This window comes from Orbicella faveolata, unplaced genomic scaffold (assembly GCF_042242905.1).
Source record: "Orbicella faveolata isolate gen_17 unplaced genomic scaffold, um_ofav_v1 contig_3, whole genome shotgun sequence".
Taxonomy (NCBI): domain Eukaryota; kingdom Metazoa; phylum Cnidaria; class Anthozoa; order Scleractinia; family Merulinidae; genus Orbicella; species Orbicella faveolata.
In genome coordinates, this window is record NW_028301558.1 from 12,465,141 (window position 1) to 12,492,634 (window position 27,494).

At 40.3% G+C, this 27,494-nt stretch overlaps 1 protein-coding gene across 1 annotated transcript in view; it reads right to left on the reverse strand.

The window, feature by feature from the left end:
* Nucleotides 1-427: 427 nt before the first annotated feature.
* Nucleotides 428-27,494, reverse strand: part of LOC110046285 (uncharacterized) — a 72,681-nt gene continuing 45,614 nt past the window's right edge. Inside the window, exons 10-17 of the mRNA XM_089298661.1 lie at nucleotides 26,815-26,886; nucleotides 26,486-26,563; nucleotides 25,786-25,839; nucleotides 10,609-10,769; nucleotides 7,919-8,079; nucleotides 4,876-6,130; nucleotides 3,500-3,735; nucleotides 428-3,265 (exon numbers count right to left, since the gene is read on the reverse strand). Coding sequence (XP_089154787.1) covers nucleotides 3,538-3,735; nucleotides 4,876-6,130; nucleotides 7,919-8,079; nucleotides 10,609-10,769; nucleotides 25,786-25,839; nucleotides 26,486-26,563; nucleotides 26,815-26,886 — 1,979 coding nt within the window. The 3' untranslated portion in view covers nucleotides 428-3,265; nucleotides 3,500-3,537. The remainder of the gene's footprint in view (nucleotides 3,266-3,499; nucleotides 3,736-4,875; nucleotides 6,131-7,918; nucleotides 8,080-10,608; nucleotides 10,770-25,785; nucleotides 25,840-26,485; nucleotides 26,564-26,814; nucleotides 26,887-27,494) is intronic.

Sequence of the window (27,494 nt, forward strand, 5' to 3'; positions counted from 1 at the left end):
TAACAATCGGCTATTGACTTGAACAATTATTGCTTCCATACATCATCGATCATTTCAGAAAAGAAATTGACCCTGTAAAAAGTGAACTGATCAACATGACCCAGGCGTGGAACGAAGAAATTCTTTGTCCCACGTTCGTGTCATGTTGATCAGTTCACTTTTCACATTTCATTACCAAGCTTAAAAAAAAATCCACCATCTTTATTCACTTATCACAAAATTGACCCTGTTTCGTGGCCTTCAGTCGCGCATTTGCAGTCTTCCCAAAGCTCCACCATGAGGATTTGTAATGTGCCACCCTGGGACATTTGAAAAATTTTTTCATAAAAAAAACAACAAAAACAAAAACAAAACTGGCAAACCACCCGGAGGGGAAGGGCAGAGACTCAAAAGTCGAAGGAAAAGATCATAAAACTGATACGCAATAAACAGATTGAAATTCCTGTTTACTTTTTCGTATTGCTTTGCAATTTACAATTTTAAGCTACACGGCCATAATGGCGACCTATCTGGCTTTGGAATATTAATTTACATGAAACCAAGTTTGACTTGAAAATTTCGAATTTACTAACGTCATAACAAGGACCATCTGTTGAATCGGACCATATTCGTATTCTCGGTATTGGACTGGAACTAGCTTGCAACTGAGGCTAACGCGGGGAGTCTTTTCAAATGCAAATGACATTGATCTCTTCTTAATGACATCCCCCCCGCATGAGCCTCCATTGCAAGCTAGTTCCAGTCCAATACCGAGGATACGAACACGGTCTAGTGGCTCTTCAGTCAGAGTGACGGATAAACCACGACTAGAGCCATTCTTCAGGGATTTATAGGGTTTCAGTAATTCAACTGTCCCTTGGATTTGGTCATGACTGCCTACAGATTCCTCAGAGTCCTCGTTAGCATGTCTGTCTGGCCACCAACATGGCGTACTTAGTATAAGTTCTAGACCTGGTAAACGTAATATGCATTAATACTCAATAAGCTATTTAATAATCAAGAGCACGAAGTGAAACCTTTCCACACGACCTTCTTGAAATTACAAAAGTGCATTTGAAAGAAACGCCACTCTTTGTTAGTTGGCAGTCGTTATCACTACTATTGTCGTCGGGTAACGCTTTCTCCTAAGCGTCGACGAACAACCCAAGTAACGGCTTCACAGTAGACTACAGTACAATGTTGGACACTGAAGAACAGAAAAGAACTAGAAATCCGCGCGCAAACTATTAACCAACTAAACTGCACACACACACTGCTTAACCAGCATGCTTCGACTTCCCTTACAATTATCATCAGGATTCTCGTGGCCTAAATACAGGAACAAACGTTCGAAAGAAGCGCTATCAGGTTTAGCCTGCGTAGCTGGCGGTTTAGCTGGGGGTAGGGCGCGCGAGCAACCGGTGAAGCGGCCAAAAAGATTCATTTTCCCCAGGCCACTCGCGGCTTCGCCGCTCGTTTTTATGGATCACGCTCTTTTCGGTCCTCTAGCCCAACCAACTAACTAAACCGCCAGCTACGCAGGCTATATCAGGTTTTGTTTGTTTGAAACAACCTTTCAATTATTCCATTTTTTTTTCATTGATCCTACTTTCTTAGATCCACTTAGTATTTTGTTAGTGTCAGGTTACATGATTTCAACGAATCTCACATTTCTTTGAAACGAGAAATATTGGTAACACAGATAGCGACACTAATAAAGTGCACGTGCACAGACCACACTGGTGATACTTCAAGAGTTACTTTTTAGAGTGTTCTAGAACAGTAAGTGGCTGAGATCCATTACATACAGGATTGGCTAGGCAGCAAAATGCTTATGTAGTCTATGTGCAGGCGACTACTTTACTCAACTTTTCACGAGCTGTTCTCTTCAGGAAAAATCCTATTAAGGCTACCTTGTCATGAAACAAGGCCTACGATATCTGAAAATTTCGATAGGAAGGTTCTCAGGTAACGCGGAACAAAGTGATTTTGTGGGTATGCTACTAAAGATCGTTCTAAATTGAAAAATACCCGGGTGAAAAACGTACGAACATTCCTCAGAAATACAACTGCTTAGAACAGCAGTTGGTTCCTCACTAAGCTATCAACAAATAAATGCTACAAGGCTTCGAAATCTTGGAGCGGCTGTTTTCGCAATACAATACAGACAACATGCCAAAAATGTAAAAATATATATATAAAACAATATATATAAAAAATTAACCCCTATATATTCTACAAAAAAACATCCCTACCAAAAAAATGAATATAAGGCAACTTCACTAACTATATTGATTAGATATACTGTCATTACAAAAAAAGTGTTCATTATGTTCCCCGACTGACGAAGTCTGGGAAAATATACTTCAGTAAATTGTTTACCAATTCTAATAATCCTAAATATTGAGAGGTTTCTTACTCTTTGCACGAAACATGTGTACCTCGTTAAAGCTACTGTGCAAAATAATAACTTGTTTAATGCTTTATAAAATTCTCCTTGTGGACTTCTATAGTCCACACTACCTTTACAACTGCCTAAAATGATCTACCTTTTTTGGTATAACTAGAGGATAAAAACGCCCATTTTCATGCAATTAACATTGAGTTTTGGCTTTTCATAGGTACAAATTAAAAAACCTTCCCCCCTTCAAGTATACATATATATAAAAAGGAAAATCGTCTTCTTTAATGTAGGCCAATGAAAAGGATTAAATCCTGGAAGAGTTAACAAAAAGTAGTCAATCCAATTGTCCATAATTATAATTATAGTATTCCTATTACTTAAAAGGAAAATTGATAACTTTCAACTTCAAGTCCCATACCTTCGTATAAGCTAGTCACTTCCAATACGCTAACACATGCAAATGACTGGAAATATCTCCTATTTCTTCTAATGGATAGGAGCTGGATAAGAACGGCGTAAGCTTAATAAGGTTTGGAAAACGTTACAGAAATGCCATAAATCAAATGTATCATAAGACTATCCATCGATTTATCAAGAACGTTCTAGAAAAATTGTAATTCACAGCTTTATATGGGCGTGTGGTCACATGATCGCTTAAAACTGTTAAAATCTGTTAGCACCTGTTATAAAGTTGTTCTGTCAACAGAACCCTGCGGTGACAATTAACCTTTTTGTTAATCATTTTCTTGATGATATCTTTAATTCATTTTCATGAATCCTTGCCTTATAACTCCGTCCTGGAGCCATCTTACACAAAGTCACCAAAGCAGTTGTCACATGTCCAGCCAACTGGAGATCCTGCTAACTCATTCGCTACTTTCTCTAAAAAACACGTTAAAAGGAATATAGTATCTGCCATAAATGTTACCAAGATCTTTGTTAAAAATATTCTAAACTATCCTGACAACATCCTTACATGTAATGGTCATTTTCCTAAACTAAAAAAAAATCGTTTTATTCACCACTGTGCAGTTATTTGAAAACATTACCATTGTGTAAGCTGCTGAAGAAACCTCGCTCCAATTATATATATTGGACTAGAATAATCAAACTTACATGTAGTTTGAGCATAACAATGTAGCAATGGCATGACATTAAACTGGTTCTTCAAGTTCTTCAATAATCTCTTCCATATTTGGTCTGGCCTCAGGATCTAATTGCAGACATCTCCGTATGAGGGCTCGAAGCAGGTGGTTTGTGACCATCGCGATTTGCTGACCACGCCTTTCAGGATCTGGTAATTCCCGGATGCACATTTCACAGAGGAGAACGCCGAAACTGTACACATCAACCTAAAGGCAACGATTAAAAAATAATTTATAATCCACGAAATATTTCCGCTCACGCGCGATTGGTCTAAACGCGTCACGTGACTGAATATTCCTCAACTAAAACTGGGGAATATCCGAGTGATATTCCCCAATTTTTAAAACCGCGCGTGTTGCGAAAAAGATTTGAAGGATATTAAACACAGTAGCCTCCATTTGGCGCGAAAATCTGCTCGAACATTTGTCCTTGGACATTATCTGTTCCTCAAAGCTCACAGTTTTCCTCGAGCTACGCTTTCGGAGAACTGTTCGCTTCTCGGAACAGATAATGTCCGCGGACAAATATTCGAGCATATTTTCACGCCAAATGGAGGCTATTGTTTACATATACCATAACACATGAAGATATATACCGGCAGTGAGGTAAGATCCATGAATAGTCATTTGTTGTGAGAGTAACAAACTACTCAGTTACTCTGTGTTTTCTTTTAAACAATTATCTTCGTTACAAGCCAATGGCGAACTTAAGACTTCTACAAATCATTATGTTAATATTCAACTGATTAGCAAAATTCATTTCATCTTGCTTTGATCTATGAAATATTCGTCTTTCAAATCAAACAGATGTAACTTGATTGCTATATCATAACCTTATAATATGTTTACGATAATCATCACTGTTTTAGTTTACAAAAGCTTTCGCAACACTGTGTGCAAATAACGCTAGTTGTTTTCGTTCAGATAATGCAAGGTTTTTGCTAACTGCCATTAATATGGCTAATCATCTGTGGAAAACACATACTACAACGGTAACACCTATTTGAAGGTTCACATTTCCCGGAGGTACATCTCTCAGTTTTAAACCTGTTGCATTTTACGTTCGCTTTTAGATCACCGAAGAAGTTAAAGTTCCACATTAGACCATCTTCTCAAGGTCTCAAGGGTGCTATTAAGAGTCTTCTATTCATTTCATGAACACAAAGTTGTGACATACTTTCCGCTAATCTCAAATTATCTTCTTTTGCTTTAGTGCAATTCTAATTCATTTCGTAATTCATCTCGTCATTCAATCGATTTGTTCCTTCAGCTTTTTTTATCATAGGTGTGTATGTGTACACGCTACTTAATTGAAAGATGGTAAACCTTAAGCAAGTCATAGCTAACCTTGACTGTTTGATTTGAAGTGAGTGCTTCAGGAGCAATGTAAATCATGGCTCCAGGAGCAACCGTCATGGTATGTTTCATGAAATTTGCCGTTCCATAATCTGACACTTTGCCTCGCCATTGGTCACCCTGTCGCCATAGTAACACATTAGCACTGCTGATGTCACGATGAATAATTGGAGAGGGCTTCTTTTGGTGAAGGTAGTTTAATGCTCGAGCCACATCCAAAGAAAGAATGGAGACTTCTGTTGCAGAGAGAGGTCTGTGATCAAACAATGCTCGTAAACTTGATTCCATAAGTTCTGTTACAAACAAAGGACTTCCCTCGTCATTTGTTGCTCCGATGAACTGCAGCAAGCAAGGATGGCGACATCTTGAAGCAATGTACATTTCTCGTTCAAACAAAGCACGGTTGTGTGGGGAAAGAATCAACTCATGGATTTGCTTCACTGCTACAGAACAGCCACAGTATTTCCCCTCGACAACACTTCCCCAGCCTCCCTTACCAAGGAGTTTATCTGTCAGCTGAATTTGATCACTGGAAATGACCCAGTCAGGTGTGACCTGCCGGCGTTGGTGTTCACTCAATGCTTGCTGAGCTGTAGAAAGAGTTACCTCCAATTCATTCACCTGGTGGTCTTTTACCCTCAGTTGTCGTTCTTGTGTAGTAACTTGTCTCTGTAAGTTAGCCGTTTCGTCCTGTTTATCTCGATATTGGTCTTGTAAGTTTGTCAACTGTTGTTCCATCTCTCTAAGTTGTCTCTGTGCACTCTCTTCTTGTTGGTCTTTTTCTCTCAGCTGTTGTTGTATCTCTCTTAGTTGTCTCTGTAAATTCTCTTCTTGTTGGTCTTTTTCTCTCAGCTGTTGTTGTATCTCCCTTAATTGTCTTTGTAAGTTCTCTTCTTGTTGGTCTTTTTCGCTGAGCTGTCCTTCCATCTCTCTTAGTTGTCTCTGTAAATTATCTTCTTGTTGGTCTTTTTCTCTCAGCTGTTGTTGTATCTCTCTTAGTTGTCTCTGTAAATTCTCTTCTTGTTGGTCTTTTTCTCTCAGCTGTTGTTGTATCTCCCTTAATTGTCTTTGTAAGTTCTCTTCTTGTTGGTCTTTTTCGCTGAGCTGTCCTTCCATCTCTCTTAGTTGTCTCTGTAAATTATCTTCTTGTTGGTCTTTTTCTCTCAGCTGTTGTTGTATCTCTCTTAGTTGTCTCTGTAAATTCTCTTCTTGTTGTTTCTTTTCTCTCAGCTGTTGTTGTATCTCCCTTAAATAAGAACAAAAAGATACTTGTGAGGATTCCAATGGTCTTCTTCACGCGAAAATTTCCCTTGTCGATCACATGGGCGTTATTAAAATCAATAGAATGGCCGTTCAGCCATGCGTGAATGACAATGCTTGAACCTTTTCTTTTTTATAGGTTTTTGTGTTGTCATATGTTCTTTCTTCCTGGTTTGTAAACACATTCAAGTTTCTCCCATATAGTTCCACGGACAGTCTGCACAGGGAATTATATAAGGAACACCTTACATGATTCCCTTATAACACAATGCAGAATTAACCCTTTGGCCTCGTTTGTGTGTCAAGCCACTGATAACTGCAATAACAGCTATTATGCAATATACTGCACATGAACAAATGACGTCATCACTTTCCTCAATTACATAATACATAAACGTAAATATCTCTAAAACGAAAAAAGATATTCCAAAACGGAAAACGCCATTCTTCTTTACTTTAAAAAGCTCTCCAATTAAACAGTCATTATTGTTTTTCCTTCATAGGCACTTAAACGACCCACGAAACGTGGGTACACACTTAAATCGACATGAAGTTGTCATGCTGGGCAGCAGAATTACCACCAAAAACCTATTGACAGACCGACTGACAGAGTGAGTACGGATTCGATTAACGTGTTTACATTTTTTGTTACCTTCCAGTTCAGCCCAGGTGATGATTCATTTGGGAGGTTACAATTATTCTAACTGTACATGGTGTACCTCCATATAATCAGTTACGTGTGGCAAATTGCGCAATTGCAACCCGTCAAATGAATCATCACCTGGTCTGAATTGGGGGCAACCAGGATGTAAAGAGGTACATCGAATCCGTCTATTATGTCTTTTAGCTACACTATCACTCGTCAAAAATCGAATTTGAAAATCTAAAATTTCAAAGAAAAAGCTTTCTTATCAATGGTCAAAAATGTTAATTTAAAGCCATTCACATAACAGGGACGTCACAAAGACGGGACTTCATAGGGTATTTCTTCATACAATATCTATCAACATGCAAATTCTTATCCCTCCCTTCAGCCAAGAAAAGATATGCACCTCGACCTAGTTTCCTTACTTCCTCGACCTAGTGGATTGTCCCCTTATTTTTGAAACTGCTGAATGTAACCTGGTAATTTAACTTTCCAATTTATCAGTGTCTACCCTAGCAGCAAGATAAAACGCATTTTTAGGTTTAGTCTCGTGAATGATGAAAGTTTGCTTGAAATATGTTTCATGACAAGTGTAATTTTAGGTCATGTAGCCCTCTCCCAAACTTCAAATTGACAAAGATAATTGAAATTCGAATTTTTCAGGTGCAAGAATAATGGGAAGGTTCTTACTATATTATATAATCAAATATTGCAATTGCTTTAAATTGTTATTATCGTTTTTGTTCAAATATGTCCCCAAAAGCATTCGGTTACTAGACTGTATCAGCTCGTACTCTTTTCTCAAATGTTGTCAAAATGAACTTCCTGTGATTACCCTCAGCTTAGGGGTGTTAGTATGTTCTTAAAATATGGGCTTATCTCAGCCTCAACGTTCTTAGCATGTGCGTGGGGCTTTAGCAACCGAAATTACATAATGAACTTGTTTATAGCAGTTCAGGACACGAAATAATTGCACATTGTAGGACTACAGCAAACATTTTTTTCTCTCATGCGAATATATGGCAAGGCTAAATGCCTTGACACTTGATCTAAATCAACTTTGTCGTTACATTTCATTCAATATTCATAGGTAACACAACAGAAGAACATCTGTGAAACAATTCATACCTTTCAACGTGAAAACTCGCATCAGTAGCTGGTGTGTTGGAATCAAAGCGAGAATCTTGTCGGCAGTGCTCCAGTAGAGTGAAAAAACCTCTCCCAGGAGGGCAAGTAAAGTATCTCACTCCATTAAATGTGCCATCTGTGCATGGAGACTGTTCATCTTCCTTCAAAGTCACAAACAATTTGCTACGTCAACAACTGCTGTTTAAGGCTGGTTTTCTCTAGAGCATGAGCATGAGCATGAGCATAAGCACAAGCACAAGCACAAGCACAAGCATAAGTGAAAACAGCCGCGAAATAAACATAAGCATAAGCATACGCACAAGAAAAACAGAACTGTTCGTTTTTCTTATGCTTATGCTGATGCTTATGTCGAGCACGTTACTAGTGAAAACTGCACAAGACAAATAAGTGGGTTCGTTCTTCGCATGTTTCTGCTTATGCTTATGTTTATGTCGCGGCTGTTTTCACTTGTGCTTATGCTTGTGATTGTGTCAGCCTTTAGTGAATACTAAACCTCGGGTTATTCCATTTCTACAATGGAGGACAAAAATCCTTGGAACCGCAGTTATGGAAAACCTTGCTTCCACATCCTTAACTTATCAAATAATCAGATGTAGCATAATATGAACTTCTCTAACCACATGGATACCGAGAATGGCCCCCCCTCACCCCTCCAAATAATGTTGGGATGAAGAAACAAGAAGAAATTTGAAAACGGCGTTTTCACTCTGAAAACACATAAAATAATGCTTTTCGTCCACACTTAGCTGGAGAAATTTGAAAACGCAACAATCGCCGGTCATTTTGGATTTGTGTTTGAGCAAAAATCGGACTGCGGTATCACATAATTATCATGACGTCATCGTTTTTGAAAAGCTGCTTTTTCAAAATGTTTTCCGTGCACACCAAAACGCAAAGCTTTGCTTCTTTCTGGTCTGACTTTATTAAACGGTATCAGTCTTTCTCCAAAAAGCCCCCCAGACTTTCCAAGAATGAATTTTTTTAAGGCGTAATGAATAGTTGGTCTTCTTGTTCAACCCTAAGCCACTACATTCTCGCTATTAAGTACTTTCTTCATTGCAAAGCATTTAAGTGCCCCTGAAACGAAATTTACTTATCTGAGATTTTTTTCTTAATAATGAAGTTTGAACCTTATTGTCAAATGCTGTCAACTTTTTTTTCGCGAACGGTGCGCGGAAATGCTCTTTTAGCTGCTTAATGTGGACATGTTGAGCTCAAAACAAGCGGCCATCTTGGCACGGCTAAAACAGCCTTGTAATGTCAGTGGTTTTATTACTTTCATAGCGCGCCGAGAAGAGTGAACATGGAAAAGAAACTAGCCGTTTATGCTCATGAATCTAATCCCTAGGACATCCCAGAGCTCCAAGGTAGTCAATAACAGTAACTTGCAAGGAGGCCCGATTCTGTGGCTTTTTTTTTAACTGGATACCTGTATTTACACGATATTTCTATGAAGTGCGATGTACACAGTTCTTCAAGGGTCTTCGAGACGCAAAGTGATCAAATCAAACTGATTTCAGAGTGATCACGTGCTGAAATGAAATCCATGCTACTGAATGATTCATGACCGATATCTAAACTCAAAGTAAAATGGGCATAAATCCTCGAGAGTGAGAGCGACCTTTATGACTTTAAAAATATCAAGCGGAGAGCTTTTGTATGAATCAACCACTGCGAATCTTGAATGCTGCCTCGAGCTCCGGACTTAAGTTGAGCGCGAAGGTTTAGGTTTTTAATACTCCTCCAAAGTTAACATGATTGCGTCGCATTTGGCTTCACTCAAATATTTCGATGAAACATTGAACAAAAGCCTATTCGGTAATTCAAAGATCTTGTTTTTGCTTTCTTTCTTGCAAATTGAAATGCAACAGTACACCTTGGAACGGACAATTTGTTCTTTGCGTTTCGCCGACAAGATTTCGTTACAGACATCGCTCTTGGTTTATCGCTCCGTGATAACTCTTACAATCTGCTACTCTTGACAATAGCAACAACTGGAAGTGTAAGGAAAGCCCATTTTATGGAGAGAACTCCTTTAAAACTTATCTGCTCAGTCGCTTTTATTTAAGGCCACGAGAGAAAGCGTGACAGTGTCACAAGGCCACTGAAGCCGTTTTTAAATCTTAACAAGAGAAGCCCGTTTTATTTGACGATATTTCTCGAGATTTTTCGTCCGCCATTAATGGTGCATGATCCTATCTATATCGCACAGCAATGGGGGTTGGAACTAGTAAAATTGTGACGTCATACTTGCAACGCAAACCTCCACATGGCTTTGAATGTGACTGAGAGTTCACATTCTTTGACGAGGTTTTGTAGGTTCCTCCGAATTAATCTGCTCCTCTCTATTTTGGATCAAAGGTTGTGAAACTTCCAATGTTTAGCGGATCAAGGTAGCCACAAATCTGAGAATGAGTAAACTGGTACTCCGGCGGATTAACACGAGGTATAAATAGCGTACCGTGGTCGCATAATTTTCGAGATCGATCGAAGAAGTTTTTCATGAGGTTTTGGTCTTTCCTCTCACGGCAAAAAATCCGTAGTGCCAATTTTTAGGGCAAAATGATTCTCCCTATACGGCCCTAACACTTTGCATATTGTATGAATTCTAACAGTTTGGCATAGCATTATCCCGACTATATCTGGTTATCAATTATTTAAATTCTTACCAATTCCAGACCTGCCACCAGCTTATCCTTCACCTGTGGAAGAAATCCAATCCAGCGAATGACGCCATATCGGGGAAGACCACCTGACATAGGAACCTCTACCATGGAACCCACCTCCAAACCATGAGGGAACTCAACTGCCATTTGAGTATCCTCGAAACCTGGATGAAAAACAAGAAGATCTAAGAGCTTTGACCTGGATCTTAATCCTCAAAATCACTTTTTTCGGATGAAAGGCCTGGCCCAACAAAGTGAAAGCTTTTGAAAAATAGTGGCGCAAGCCACGAAAAGGTCAAGATTTGCGTGAGTCAAAGAGCGCGGGAATTTTCCCAATCACATTTCATCCGCATGCCTGGACGAATTCTGTACATAGATCGTTTTCATAGTCACGTAATAAAACTAAATAAGACAGTTCTCCAAGTGTTAGGCCTGTGCGTTTTTCCAAACTTCAGATATTCGTCGAAATGTTTCGCAGATATTTACAGAGGCCCAGTATGAAAACGCCATGTTGGTGTACATCCGTGGTACAGCAATATGGCGGCCGGAAAATGTGTAAACATCTTGAACTTACTTTGGCTATCTAGGTGACTGATTATCAGTACGGAAGAAACAAGAATTTACATAAGCACTTTTCCTAACGCTCTAACTTCTAAAAACGCTCAAAATCGTGAGATAAGTATATATTTTTCAACAAACTCAATCACAGCCTTGTGTCGTACACCTCCATAACACTGAATTTCAAAATGCTCTCGACTGGTTTCCAAACGAACACTATTGAGCTGTAAAATTGTAAACAGATATTAACATAGATCTTATGCCTGATAAGGATAAAAACTTTGGCGGCTCTTTAGTTTTGGATTTCAGAAAGTGATGACGTCACGTGAAAACGATCTATAGATAGGATCTGTGTAAATAAGGGGTATCCAATGGTCTTTGCCATCATTTGCGAGCATGCGAGCAGTGCGTTTACTTTTGCGAGCACAAGCAGTGATCAAATTTGTCTTACGAGCAGCGAGCACTTGAGAAAATGTAGATGGCGAGCACCGAGCACTTCGTAAATTTTCCGCTAGTTGGAATTTCCTTTTTAAATTAAAAGGAAAAGTTGTTTTGCGCCAAGTAATCTGGCTGACACTTCCAAAAGAGGACAATACGCACAAAGCTAGAGGCAGCATGTTAGGATCTTATTGCGGCTCAGCCAATCTCAGCCGCTCACTGCGCTAACAGCCAGTATGCCTTGTTTGATGCAAAATTACGTCACTTAGCTTCACATGCGTCAGTGGACTAACGCTTAAGGAAATCTAAAGCCAGTCTCTATTCGCAAGAAAAACCTAAATGCTAACAGACTACAGAATCCGAGCACGCCAGCAGTTGCAAAAATTTTGCGAGCACGAGCAATCGAGCACTCATCTAATTTTTGCGACTAATTCGAGCAAAGGCCCAATTTTGAGAGCACTTTTAAATTGAATGGGACTGTTCGATACCTCTGAAATAAACTCGAATGTATCGGGCCAAAATAAATATGATTCACGCAAAAAGGCCAAAGTGGCTGAAAATTTTAAAACCTCTTGCTCTTTTTAGACAAGACTCAAAGCAATCATCAGGACAAAAAAAAATATTCAATCAAAAAGAGCAAAGTGTTCCGAAATTAAAACGCTTATAAAACCGGGCTATCTTATCTTCGTAAAGCGGCTATCAACCTCACATAATCATATCGAGAATACGGCATAAATAAATATTTTCTTTCATTTTATTCTGCTCATGTTACAATATGGACACAATAGATTGTTTATTGACATTGATATGATTCACGTGACATTTGATCATAGTATGATTGGCATCACTTATATATTCAATACTCACGATAGCTCGCTGAACGTGTAAGATCACGAAAGTAAGAGACCTGATTAAAAGCACTTTCGATTAACTCCTGAAGAGCCGTTTGTACGTCTCCTGATAGTGGACAAAACCGAACGTGTTACATGGTGGCAGCAGGTGGTAGGATTTCATTCTGAAAATGGTAACAAGTTCTTCAACGGCTGCAACCTCAACGACAACTACAGCAACAGCTGGGACTGGGACAGCACCCATCACGCACACTACTATGTCCTCTCCAGCGCATGGCCTTAAACCCCCTGGAAAGCTCAACACTTCAGGGAATCTGGCAGACGCTTGGAAATCCTACAAACAGGTATGGGAGAATTATTCTCTAATTTCTGGGCTAAACTCGCAAACAGAGGACTACAAGGTCGCATTCTTTCTGCATTATGTCGGGACGGAAGGACTTAAAATTTAGAATGGCTTCCAATTCGAAAATGAAAACGACAAGAAGATTCTGAACAAGGTCCTAGAAAAGTTTGACGAGTTTACACTGGGCCAAACTAATGAAACTTATGAACGATATATATTCAATAGTCGCAACCAAGAAGCACAAGAGTCCATTGATGCTTATGTCACTGCCCTTCGCAATCTAGTTAAGTCATGCAATTTCTGCGATTGCATGCGTGACACTCTGATCAGAGATCGTATTGTTCTAGGCGTAAACAACAATACCATACGAAAGAAGCTTCTGCAAGTGCGAAGTCTCACCCTCAAACAATGCATAGATATTTGTAGAAGTGGTGAAGCCACTGCGAAGCAGTTAAAAGCCATTTCTGGGGACGATAGCGTGCATAAAATAAGAGATTGGAGACGACCTGGCAAGAAAGATAAACACCCCTCACGCGATGGGAAGAATGATCGGAATGTGCCACCGAAACCTCCTGGCAAATCTCACAAGAAGTGTCTATTCTGTGGAGGTGAACACCCACTGAAAAAGGAGAAATGTCCAGCCTGGGGACAGAAATGCTCCGGATCACTTCAAAAGTGTTTGCAAGAAATCCAAATCCCGAGGAGTCCATGGAATCTCCGACCAACCTGAAGACGTGTCATCAGAAGAGAGCGACATCGAGCTTCTAGCTGGAGTTGCTATGGATTCTCAAGAATCTGACGTCCATGCTGTTCGTCACGCTAAAGAAATTTACGCTGAGATGCTTATCGATGACAGAAAGGTCAACCTTCAAATTGACTGTGGAGCATCGATCAACATCATCCCGGTGAAACACGCAACAGGTCACGAAATCCAGCCGACGACGAAAACTCTGCGAATGTGGAATGGATCTCAAGTGAAACCCATAGGAACGACAAGGCTCATCATGCGTAACCCGAGAACAAGGAAGAAGTACTCCGTAGAATTCGTCGTTGTCGAAAGCAATTTAACACCTTTGATCGGCGTGAGAGCGGCTCAACAAATGGGGCTAATCACCGTTCATGATGAAAATTTCATCGCAGCCTCACCTCCTCCAAAGGAAAATGAGCTACAAGTTAAACAGATAACAGCCGAAGAAGTAATAAAGCAATACTCAGACGTATTTGACCGTCCGTTGGGAACCTTTCCCGGTGAAGTCCACTTAGAAGTTGACGATAGCGTTAAACCTGTCATCACCCCGACGAGACGAGTTCCTACGGCACTAAAAGATGACTTGAAGGAAGAACTAAATCGATACGTCGCACAAGGAATCCTTGCACCTGTGGAAGAGCCAACACCGTCGGTAAGCAGTCTGGCAGTCGCTACTAAGAAATCAGGTGCGTTGAGAGTGTGTATCGATCCACGGCCATTGAACGAGGCGTTAAAAAGAGAAACTTACCAGATACCTGTACTGGATGAAATTCTGCCAGAATTATCTCAAGCCAAGGTCTTCTCCACTGTCGACCTGCGTTCAGGATATTGGCACTGTTCTCGACCAAGAGTCAAGCCTACTCACGACGTTCTCAACACCATTCGGAAGATACCGCTGGTGCCGATTGCCCTTCGGTTTGTCAGTCTCGTCTGAAATCTTCCAAAAGCGAGTAAACCAAGCACTAGAAGGCTTGAGCGGTGTTCTTAACATCGCAGATGACATCCTAGTATATGGCGTTGGAAACAGCGAACAAGAAGCAGTCGCAGATCACAACAGGAACCTCCAAACCTTACTAAAAAGATGTCGTGAGCGCAACATTGCCCTTAACAGAGATAAGTTAAAGCTCAAGCAAAAAGAAGTGTCTCTCATGGGTCACATACTAACGAGTCATGGTGTGAAGATGGACCAAGAGAAAGCGAAAGCTATTCAAGAAATGCCGAAGCCTGAAGACGTTGAAGGCACACAAAGACTTAACGGATTCATCAATTACCTTGCGAAGTTTTTACCTGGATTGGCCGATGTAACGGAACCACTGCGGCGACTAACAAGAAAAGATGTGGAATGGCAGTGGACTGAGGAACAGGAGAAATCATTCGAAGAAATCAAGAGGCTTGTGACCACGGCTCCTATACTAAGCTACTACGACCCCAAAGCAGAGCTCGAGATACAATGCGACGCAAGCCAAAAGGGTCTCGGAGCTGCACTCCTTCAAAAGGGAAAACCAATCGCCTATGCAAGCTGTGCACTCACTGATACTGAGGAGAGATACGCCCAAATCGAGAAAGAAATGTTGGCGATAGTGTTCTCTCTCGAGAAGTTTCATCAGTACACCTTCGGACGACCAGTCACAGTGAGAAGCGATCACAAGCCACTAGAATCTATCCTCAAGAAGCCTTTATCATCCGCACCTCGCCGACTTCAAGGCATGATGATGAGACTTCAAAAGTACAACATCAGTGTACACTATGAATGTGGTGCGAAGATGTACATAGCTGATCTATTATCCCGAGCGTACCTCCCTGAAGTAGGACGCGAAGACGACAAAGAATTTGAGTTAGTAAACATGGTCAAGGCCCTCCCCATCAGTGACCGGAGGATACAAGAGATCAGGCAAGAAACAGACACTGACCAAACACTACAGGTGGTAAAGTCCCTAATCCTCAAAGGATGGCCAGATGACAAGGGCGATCTACCGGTACAAGCAACCCCCTACTACAGCCTAAGAGATGAGCTAACAGTCCAAGACGGATTGATCTTTAAAGGAGAAAGACTAGTGATCCCTGCCACTCTACGGAAAGAGATGAAAAACAAGATTCACTCCTCACACATGGGAATCGAATCGTGTCTGCGACGAGCGAGAGACTACGTCTTCTGGCCCGGAATGTCTGCAGAGATCAAGCAACTAGTCGAAGCATGTGAAACCTGTAGGACGTTTGAGAAAAGTCAACAGAAAGAAACCCTCCTACCGCATGAAGTACCATCACGACCCTGGGAAAAGGTGGGAACAGACCTTTTCGAATTCAAAGACAAGAACTACCTAGTAACAGTCGACTACTACAGTAACTTCTGGGAAGTGGACAAACTACCTGACACTAAGGCAAGCACCGTCGTCTTGAAACTCAAGAACCACTTTGCCAGATATGGATGTCCAGATACAGTTGTATCCGACAATGGGCCACAGTTCTCCAGCAAAGAATTTGCCACCTTCGCTCAAACCTGGGAATTCGAACATAGCACCATCAGTCCAGGAAACAGCAAAGCGAATGGAAAAGCTGAGTCCGCCGTAAAGACAGCAAAGCGACTCCTTCGCAAAGCATGTAAAGCTGGTTCTGACCCCTACTTGGGGATCTTAGACCATCGCAACACACCTACACAAGGAGTAGGATCCAGCCCAGCCCAGCGCCTTATGAGCCGGAGAACGAAGACTCTGCTACCAGCAACGAGCGAGCTTCTGCAGCCGCAAGCCAGCGAACCATCTGATGAGCGAGAAAAACTTGTCGAACGCCAAAATCGACAGAAGTACTATTTCAACCGCACAGCCAAAGATCTTCATCCCCTCGACAAGGGTGACGTAGTACGCATGAAACCACTCCGTCTGGGCGAGAAAAAGTGGCGCAAAACACTGGTAATCGAGAAACGTGACCAGCGCTCGTACACAGTTGAAACAGCAGATGGTGGAGTGTACCGTCGCAACCGCGTACAGCTTCGAAAGACCCAAGAGCAACCACCTATAATCCAACAGCACAATGAACCGCTTCCGCTAAGCAACCCAAACCCAAGCAAGCCAACTGATAGATCCGAAACGCTTCCTGCGACCATTCCGCCGCCAGAGCCAGCTTGTGAATCAAATGGATTAGGTGTCAACCCCTCACCAATGACCCTGAGGCCTGCACGTGTTCGAAGGCCTCCAGAACGCTTTAAAGATTATGTGTGCTACTGAACATTGCATGATTGTCGAGCTTACAGTTATATCTTATATGTTTTAGCGTTTCTTTATTTTGTTCGTCTAAATTTTATTTTTATTGTTTTTTTTAAAGAGAAAGGATGTTACAATATGGACACAATAGATTGTTTATTGACATTGATATGATTCACGTGACATTTGATCATAGTATGATTGGCATCACTTATACACCGAATGCAAATATGGCGGATCACTCGGACGGCCCGGGACTAGTAGCGTGGAAGCGAGGCTAGTCAGTCCTCGATCATGACCGCGGCTTTTCCCTGCTTGTTTTGATCGTCACAGATGGCTGCGTGTTCTTTGACAGAGGACGATATTCCCGGCGCTTCACTAGCTGGAAGAGAATCAGCGAGTTTAAAAAACGAAGAACTTCGTTTTTGGTTAAAATGCCGTGGCGATTCATTGAAGGGTTTGAAGACAAAGGCGTTATTAGTGAAAAGGTAAGGCAACATTTCGTGTCATTCTCAGTTTGCAGATTCCGCACATGTTGAGTTCGCATCTGGCTTCGATGCAAAATTTTTCGAAACTTAAAGCGATCATTTTTTTTTAACAAAGGGTTGAGGAGTATATAAAGACTGGCCATGATCAGAACATTGTCGATCCAGACAAGAATCGGATCTATACGAAAAGAAAAGAACGCAACGAGGCGACGAGCAAAGATGTTGATGCGAGTGTATCCGGTGAATCACAACCGAAGTATCCATCAGATGGCTGGTCCACCGACCTTACTAAAATGCCTTTCTTCACTCGCGCAGAAGTGAATCAACATATTTCGAAGTCAGTCTCTTCTAGTTCACCGATCGTTTTAGTTTGTTCGGAGATTTGTCTTTCTAAATCCTGAGTTTCACATGTGTCAACCTCGAAGCTTGTACTTGGCTCAAAGGCGAACATCTCGACGGTTTCTTCGGTGAGCAGTTTTTTCTTCGCAGGCAGCGGTTGGCGTTCAGTCGGGGCCTTTCTTTTTTTTGGAGAAGGTCCTGACCAGTCAAATTTTGAAGGAATACCACCTTCCTTGACATAAATCCGTCCGTTGATAGACTTCCTAAGATCTTCTGACTTGAAATGCAGCGAACAGACTTTCGTACGCTCTGTTATGACGAAACCCTTGCCTTCATCTCGACGGATCGCGTGTATCCACTGTTTTCTTAGCAAAGGCGCTTTAGGAAAGTTAAAAAAAGAAACCTTTTCTCCCGATAACGATGTATAACCTTTCTGATTGCAGTTGGGTACGCAGCAAAACGAAGGCATCGCGAAATGAATCCACAACACGCGTAGTCAAAACATTGCACCAAGGACTGACTAGCCTCGCTTCCACGCTACTAGTCCCGGGCCGTCCGAGTGATCCGCCATATTTGCATTCGGTGTATATATTCAATACTCTCGATAGCTCGCTGAACGTGTAAGATCACGAAAGTAAGAGACCTCTGATTAAAAGCACTTTCGATTGACTCCTGAAGAGCCGTTTGTACGTCTCCTGATAGTGGAGAAAACCGAACGTGTTACAGCTCAGCCTTGAAAAACTCTAATATGTAAAAATTGGCCTAAGATTTGACTCCCAGTGGGTAGTCACCAGTTTCCTAGCTACTTATAACTGTCATAACTGCCTGGTCTCTGCGCATAGCAGACAGTTTGCCTCCATCGTGGATTACCATACAAGTAAAAGTTGTGTTTACTATTTCCAATGCATCCTGCCTAATCCTGAAAAATATTACTGCACATCTTTACAGTTCTGTATAAAAAGGGTGGGTAAATACATAGTTAGTAGAGTCTCCTCTACTAACTATGGTCAATATGACAATAAGGAAGGTTTAGATAAAGGGTGATAGACGAAACCTCTAATGGTACTTATCTCAAGTGGCAATTCTTAGCGAAACGAGAGGAGCACGAAATGCCTGAAACCTCATTCACTGGTGTAAAAGAAAGTGAAAGAACTCTAGAAAGCTAAGGGCAACAAAATAAGATGGTTTAACAATACTTTTTGCACTCTCCATCACTACTTGATCGAGCCCCAATCTAAGCAGTAAAGTCCAGAAATTGTGCAACAAAAACCAAACTATGAAGACATGATTGATCATCGCAGTTATGTACACAACTTAAGAGTCACTGACTGAAAATATCGACAATGGCTGGCCAGGTTAGAAAAATTGAAAATCCTGAAACTTTGCCTAAAGAACGCTTTAAGGGAGCCACTTTCGAGAGTATTAATCCGATTTTCTTAGAATTTAAAGTCTTCGAGAAATTCGCAAAAACGTAAATATAGCTTTTTGCCTCATTAAATATGCAAAAAATTTCTGCAAAATTGACAAAGTTCTCGGTATTCGCTTTGAAACAATTTACAAAACTAGAATTCGGGGTAAACTTAGCATAAGAGCTTTACTTTTTTTCTATCTAACAATAGGAAGTTTTAAATTTTTCAAGGATTTTGAAGGATTCCGTCGACCGTTGAAGAATTGCCTTTTCAAGCCCCTATGAAAACGGCAAAAATTGCGTAGTTTTACGGACTTAAGACGCATCTTGGTATGTCCGATATGGAACTAAAACAAGTACTGTGCAAAAGAGTGTCGTTTCTACTATAATAATATGGAAAAACATTTCTGGGCAATCGAAGTGCACACAGGTAAAATGCAAAAGTTCGCGACAGTCTCTTCTCAAATTTGCATAATGAGGTATGTTCAAAGAACTCTATACTGTTGAGCACTCTAGTCTGTTTTTGTTCCATTGTGGGCCATGCTTTGTGGGATATATACAAAAAGAGATCTCGTTAAAACGCTTCAGGTATTTACCCACGACATTTCATTTCCGTGCGGAGATAAGGCGACTTCGTGCGCGCAAGAAAAACTGCGTGCCGGGGGAGGGGTTTGTAAAAATTTGTCTTGTCAAAAAGCATGTGTGGGAGAGGGAGGGGAGCTTGAGCGCGCGCTGGATGACGTTACTGGTACCGGTTCAACGGTACGATCACATTGCGAAAAACGATTTGAAAAAAAACTTTGCTAAAGACGCTAAAATTCTCCGACTGTCGTGAAAGTATTCGAAAACATATTCGGCCAAGTTGTAGAGAAATCTTTCGACTTGGTTTTGTGTGTTTGGTTTCGTGCATTGAAGCAACGAAATTCAGAGATTCTAGCAAATATTCGGATTGCGTTCAAAATGTTTGGACAAAGAGTTGCCTCCCTTATCAATGTTATATGTAATGCAAAAAAAAATTTTTGCAGAGCGCGAAAAGGCCTAGGTACGAGTTTAGCGCTACGGGGTTATGCAGGACTTGTAAGCAGCGGTTTTCTCTGTAAGGTCGCGTAAGAAATAACAACGGGAGACAAAGGTAAACTATTCGTTCTTTTCATTCCTTTATGTACTCTCTTCCTATTCAACAAGATTGTGTGCTCCCTGTGATTTAGCAACAGGACGGGAACGTCAGATGACGACTGCAGGGCGTGCGGAATAGCCTGGATGCTGTTCTAATTTGACCATATTTGGGTATTTGTACTGCGCGCGCCGTCGTCAAGTGACGTTCCCGTTCTCTTGCTAAATCAGCTTATCTATTTATTTGACACCACGTTATTTGATCCCACGCAAATATTCCATGCGAATGTAATACACAGACGAAAATAACAGCTGATAATGTACTCTAGATCTGTTTGAGCACACTCATCCTCTTCGCTCCTTCGTGAATGGAGTATAAGGCCACAAAGGCCTGTTTGAGCAAAAACATAATAAATGAGTGAGGTCAAATAAATATGACAATTACTATATTAATGTAAATTACGTTAATCTTCACTCTGACGAAAGCCACTTTTGCAGTCAAACAAGGCATCTTAGTTGATGTTTCCTAGAGTTTGATTACGACGCACCTTATCTTTATCAGCACCTAAAACTTTCGTAAAGGTTCTTCTGTCGGCTGTAGTGAATCTCTGTTCACATTTTCTGTTCATTGATAACTCATTTGATTTCTGGTTTGGTTCTAGTACGACCTTCGCTAATTCATTCGGTTCTGTTGCTATTTCAGCGGAGTTCGCGGAACGACCCGTATGGGAATATACGCTCTTTGACTACGCCATCTTTTAAAGTGGATCTACCGCGAACGGTGTCTGGGTCTGTATGTTTGAACGTAGAAAAGATGGCACCATTTGTTAACATATTCGAAGTATCTTTTCCTTTTGACATCGCATTCGACATCGGAAGGAAAGTCGAGCCTTTATTACGTGTCTGCGGTATTGCCCATTGCACGTGACTGAGCTTTGACAGGAAATACGAGGGTAATTTTATAGTCGGCTTTTCGCCCGACTAACAAATCATAACTATGCTGTTATTTGGGTTCAAAAACTGATCTCTGAATCATAGGCTTTAGTGCAATGTGTACACATGGGATCATCTCTGGAATCATAACCCTTACGTCTAGTGTACATGTGAACTCATTTCTGGAATCATAGCATCGATGCATTGTCAGAGTTGTTCGTATAGTGGGATCATCCGGGTGAGTGTAGTTCTGAAAAGAACTGTTGTTGGTGACTGACGTTTCGACAACCTGAGCGGAAGTCATCTTCAGAGTCAAGTGAATAGTGTTTGTCAGTCGATGATGTTATAAGTCTGGTTCGTTGAACGTGACTGGTCAGTATACCCATGATGGTATTGGCTGAAAGACTCGTGTAAAGTTTGTCATCAGTCATTGGTGGGTTTCGATCCGTCTATTGTTAGTCAAATAGGTCAGTTTTTGGTCCGTGTATTGTTAAGTCGGTCTGTCAGAAGTCCGTTTGTCGGTTTCGTTTCCGTAACGGATAAGTCGTTTTTAAGGGGTTGGTAGTTGTTGACATCTGTTGAGAGGCGTTTGTTCTAGGTTAGTGTACCAGCTTCCCAGAGTCAGTCGTTGAAAATAGTTTGTACTGTAGGTTAAGCACTGAGCAGAGTCCCGGTCAATGTTGTAGTTTGTCAGTTGATGATGTACAGCAATGTGATTGTTGGCATCACCATTTCTCGTGGCTCGTTTGTGTTCAGTCAGTCTCGTGTTAAGGTTTCTGCCAGTCTCACCAATGTAGGAAGCCTGGCAGTCGGAGCATTTGATCTTGTAAACTGCTCCCTGTCTGTCAACAGAGAGAATTGATGGGTTGTGGGATATTTAGAACAGATATCCCAGGATACCGTATCATGTAATTAGCTGGATGCGGAACATTTAGGCAAAAAGTTAATAGGATATGGAATACTCAGACACCCCTGGGCCTCACATGTTGTCTTGCATTAATCCTGGTTTACCATAACCATGCTCTGAACGACAAGCATATCCCACATAGCTGTTACTGAATTGTGACATTCATTTATCAAATGGTAATATTTTCTTATCTAATTAGTTTGCATTTATAAAATGTTCAAAGAAATGTGCAGCAACACGCTATTATTAAAGCCACCTATTGTAGTTTCTAGCTTTTCAAAACAATGGGCCCTCCTACATCCTCGATAAAATATAAATTGAGGTCTTCTTGTTGATAGCAGTGCTACTAGACGCTAGTTCACTAAGGATCTAAAAGCTGAAGGCGCAAAGTATCGGCTGGTAATGGCGACGGTGCACATTTGTGACAAAATGCTTTAAAAATCTCTATGCCACATCTTGAATTCTTTAAACCCTTGAGTGGTAATGTTATCATAACAGCAAGGTCAACTTGTCGACTAAAGTAAACGACCAAAGAAAAGCAACAAAAGAGACAGGAGGGTACGTACTTGAAGAGACGTGATAAAAGAGCTTCTCAAACTCATTAATAATCCATAAAGTCAACTACAAATCACTGCATGTATACCACATCACGTGCATGTGTTTGAATACCCAATGAAAAACTGGATGAAAATCTTAAAAGATTTGGATATTAATCCAAATCTTTAGAGATTTGGATACAATATCCAAATGTCCACTGATTCTCGAAAAATCATGTGACATCAATAAATTAATTTGAAGTAAATAACATCTCGTCTCGTCTCGTCCACACGACTTATTTGCAACCTCCTGCACGAACTTGCATAGCCAGTAGTTTAGACTTCTGCCAGTCATGTTTTCAATGCTTTCAGTCAACTCTTGCACATCCAAACCAATGTCTCCACCTTTGAACACTCCGCCTGACTCAATGGTGCAAATCTTGTTCGCTCTTTGGCCTTACCATTCTCGAAAAATCTGTAACGCCCATTTGTTCTTGTAAACCGTAGATTTCGGAATAGAATTGATAACACACACCTTTTCCTCGCCAAAAGTTTTGGGAATCCGAAACCTTGAACTTGACTCATCCATCTCGCACACAAAACTGAATTTGATAAAAACTAAACTACAGTGGAACCTCGATTTAACGAACCTTTATTTAACGAAGTCTTCGATATAACGAACGAAATTCTAGGTCCCGGCCAAAGTTACAGTAAAATATATGGAATAGAACCTCGGTATAACGAACCTTGATATAACGAATTCTTCGATATAACGAACATAATCCGGAAGCCCAAACGTAAAATCTACCTCGATATAACGAATTACAGTGTCAACACATGACAAAAGGTAAACGCTGAACAGATCAACAGTCAACAAATCCTTGTAATCCTTGTGGTAAACAGACAGCAACCTTTCAGTCAACGGCTTATTATATGTCAGAGACATAGGCACTATAGTATTTCGACATCAATTAACTTCTGCTCTATCTTCTTTGAATTCCGGAAATGTTGGGTAGTGCAACATAACAACACCAAAGCCTGTTTCCTTGTTTGCATAGACAATTTTCCGTATAACCTCTATGTTGTAACATTGTTAAATCGCTACTCTGAAAGTGTCGTTCTTTGGTGAACAAAAGCTGCGCGTCTGCTCAAAAGTGAAAATAATTGATACTGAAAGCCACCATGCTTAATGAATTGCATCTCACAACGCGGCACTTCTGGGGGACGAAAATTGCATTGAATTGCGTGACAGAAGTCACCTGTATTACAAATCAATTATTAACTATGACCTCGATATAACGAACATTTTGGTCGTTTCCCCTCAAATTCGTTATATCGAGGTTTTCCGATATAACGAACCCTCGATTTAACGAACAAATTTGGCCGGTCCCCAGCGACTTCGTTAAATCGAGGTTCCACTGTTTTAGTGATCAAAGATTATGAGAGTGCGTTCGACGCCGTCACTTTAATATATATACCTTAAATAAATGGATTCACTAGCTGACTTTGAACCTCTGTCTATTGCTAAAATCAACGTTTTGCATCGACAACCGAGGTTCTACAGACAGATATATCATAGTGTCAAAGTCCTTGCCAATTTAAGAGGTCCCTGTTCCAACTATGACTTGTTGATTCGTTGCGTGACAGCGCCAGTTTCGGTAGACTAAAATTTCGTGCTAAATATTCTCTCATTAACTGGTAATGTTTAAACGTAAAACTTAACTTGAAAAATTATATTTTATATACATTATTCTAAGCTGGAAGCACAAATATAAGCAAACATTTGCAGTCGTGTGCTTGTTTATCGTCAGCGTAAACAAACTCCGTGCGACTGGTTCGCGTATTTCCCCTGATGAATAAAGTAGACAGTATTTACATAATTTGCCGTTCCTTGGTTCAGGTACACTCTTATGGATCTTTTTTCAACGACTCCAAAAAATATTTGACCGGATAAAGACTGAGCTGCATGTATATGTCGCGACTGGAGCTAATCAACAAACGCAATCAAAATATAGCTGTTCCCACAATTAACATTCCAAAGCCAAGGCGATTCAAAGTCGTGTTCGTTAACATACAAAATAAACCAGGACAATTCCCTAAGATTTCGATAAATGCTACCGTCGAAGCGTTTATATTCACCAATATCCAACGCTGAGAGCACAAAATAGCGAAGCCCACGGCGCGCCTGAATGGAAAGAAGTCAACGAAAGCTCGAGCGCAAAGACGAGCTTACATGGCCTGCTTACATGCTCACATGTTCACCACATGTCTTATCACATGTAATCACATGTCTTAGTATTAAACAGTACCAGTTTACTGGCCGTGACATGCCCCTGCGAAAAATCAAGTGGGGTGGCCATTTTGGTGTCCTTAGGTTTGCGTTCTTTGAACGCAATAAGTTGGCTAACTCCCAAATGGCACATTCCATCCAAACCATTTTTATCGCAATCTATGGCTATTGTTTAATTAACAAAACGAAACAAAAATAACAAACAATAATAGTCGGCAACTCGTATGAGAAGCTATACCAAAAACTCGTGCTTCGTGTTTCATCAGGGGTTCCAAACACCTCGAAACAATAAAAGCACTCGGCCTGCGGCCTCGTGCTTTCATCTGTTTCTCGGTGTTTGGAACCCCTGATGAAACACTCGCACTCGCTTTTGAAGTATTACTTGAAAGCATGACAGCGCTTAATAGTCAAGATCAAGAACTTCCTTGTGATCATTGGAAAATCGCAGAGAGCAAGGTAAATTTGACATGTACAGTGTAGACTCAATTCTGAAATGCATTGTATGCCGTTTTGCATGACTAACGTTTACTAAAAGAACTTCTGACTAATATACATGTGTTTGCCACTAAGAAACCAACATTTGTGACAGAATTTCGTGGAGCCATGAACTGTTTATTTTGACTTTCAATGTCATGAATATTAAAACAACAACAAAAAAAATCATTAGTTCGTACAGTGAGATCGTCCGGGTGAGGGTAGTTCTGAAAAGAACTGTTGTTGGTGACTGACGTTTCGACAACCTGAGCGGAAGTCATCTGCAACAACTCTAGCACAAAAAAAGAGGGAATGTTCATAAACTTTTTGTGACGAATATGATATTCATTACAACTTATGGTGTTTTAACATGTCTTTGTGACAAAAAACTGTCAAAAAAAAAGTGTGTCTACATTTACATTGATTGTAGGTTTAATGTGCATACACTTAATGTGCATGCACATGTAGTTGTTTCACTTGACACAAAAATATTGCCAATGATTACAACTAATACAAAAGAGAATAAATACAAAATAATGATCATGTATGATCCTTACTTGATTCATCATCAGCTGTGCCAGTGTCACTGTCATCTTTAATTTCAACTTTGCCTAAGGAATCAAATATATATAAAAGGAACAAAATATATTTAGGAGATTTGAATATCATTTACTGTTATTATTATCATTATCATTATCATTTTTGTTATTATTGTTATTATTGTTATTATTGTTATTATTATTATTATTATTATTATCAAATTGGTTGAGATAGCATAATATTGTAAAACAATAATTTTTCAAACAGGTTTTAACAGCCAGTGGCTGGTGAAAGACGGGGCCATTATTTATCATGCAAGTAAACAGTGTGAAAGAACAAATATTTGAACTGCGGAGAAAGATATAAAGACATCAGTGATCATCACAATTACACACAACTTAAGCAGTTCTGAATATAAATCCTGGAAAAAAATTCAGTATCTTGTTCCAAAATCACCCATACAGTAGGCCAATTTTAATATATTAAAATTTTTACTTGGCTTTGAGGCACAGCGGAATAAAACAAAAGAAACTGCATCGAGGTGGAAGGCTTATTTGCCAAGTATTACCTGCAACAAGGACCTATCAAGCATGCTCAGTCTTTATAGGTGCAATGGCTTACGGTCCCTTATTGACAGCCCTGCAGAGGTTTCTTAATTCAAATTCCCGTCTCCAGAAATACTGACTAGAAAATTACTGTAGTGTTACTAATAAATACCTTTCACAGCAGCTTTGCCAACAAACTCTTCATCTGACGAGCTAAACTCTTCTTGGTTTACAGAACCTAATTCACAGCCTATTTGTGAATAAAAAAGTGGATCGAGTAAACAAAAATAAAAACCCGGCAATTGTACACGCAAATTAAAATACCATATAACAAATAAATAATTCAGTCCTTAAAGCTACATACCTAATTTTACAACAGCTGACAAAAATGAATTTACTCTTTTTATTGAAAGCTACAATAATAAATTATACTTAGCCAACATTGAGGAATATGTAGTTGTTCTCTCAGTTCTTTTAAAGCTTGTTACTTACAATGTTTACCTTTCAGAACGTCACTGTTAAAATCGTCATCAAAGCAGCTAACATCCTCTTGGCTCACAGAGCCTTCAGAGCCTAGTTTTGAATAAAAATGTATATAGTTCATGACTGGTTAAATTGATGTATGCGATACTTTGAATACGAAAATTTACCCTTCAGCCTTCTTAAGAAGTGCAGGAGCCTAATTAATTATTGCTGACAGGAAATGTAAATTATATGCTTAGGCTTCATAATATGAAAAAAATACTAATTTCTTGTATCCAGTGGATGTTCTTTTAAACACAGCTGATATTCATCGAAGTTGAAGGCTTATTTGCCATGTATCACCTGCAACAACAAGGATCTACCAAGCATGCTCAGGCTTCATACAATCCTGGTCACAAGTGTTGGGACAGTTTATGGCAGACGACTTCACAGGCAGCCTCTCTTAAGACCAAGACCGCGTAAGCCCGCCTCCCCTCCTCCCCCTGTCAATGTTAATAAAAATCTTGAAAACAAAAAAAAAAACCTTGATAGTAGCTTCAGAATAGCCACGTTTCAAGAATTGTTTGCCTCTTAGAACAGTCTTCCCCAACTAAAGTGGCGATAACATAAATATTCACGTCTTATTCCAATAATAACAATTTTTCAGCAATCACGTTCGCTTCCAACACAACTGTCTAACCACTTTCCATTGTCCCTTT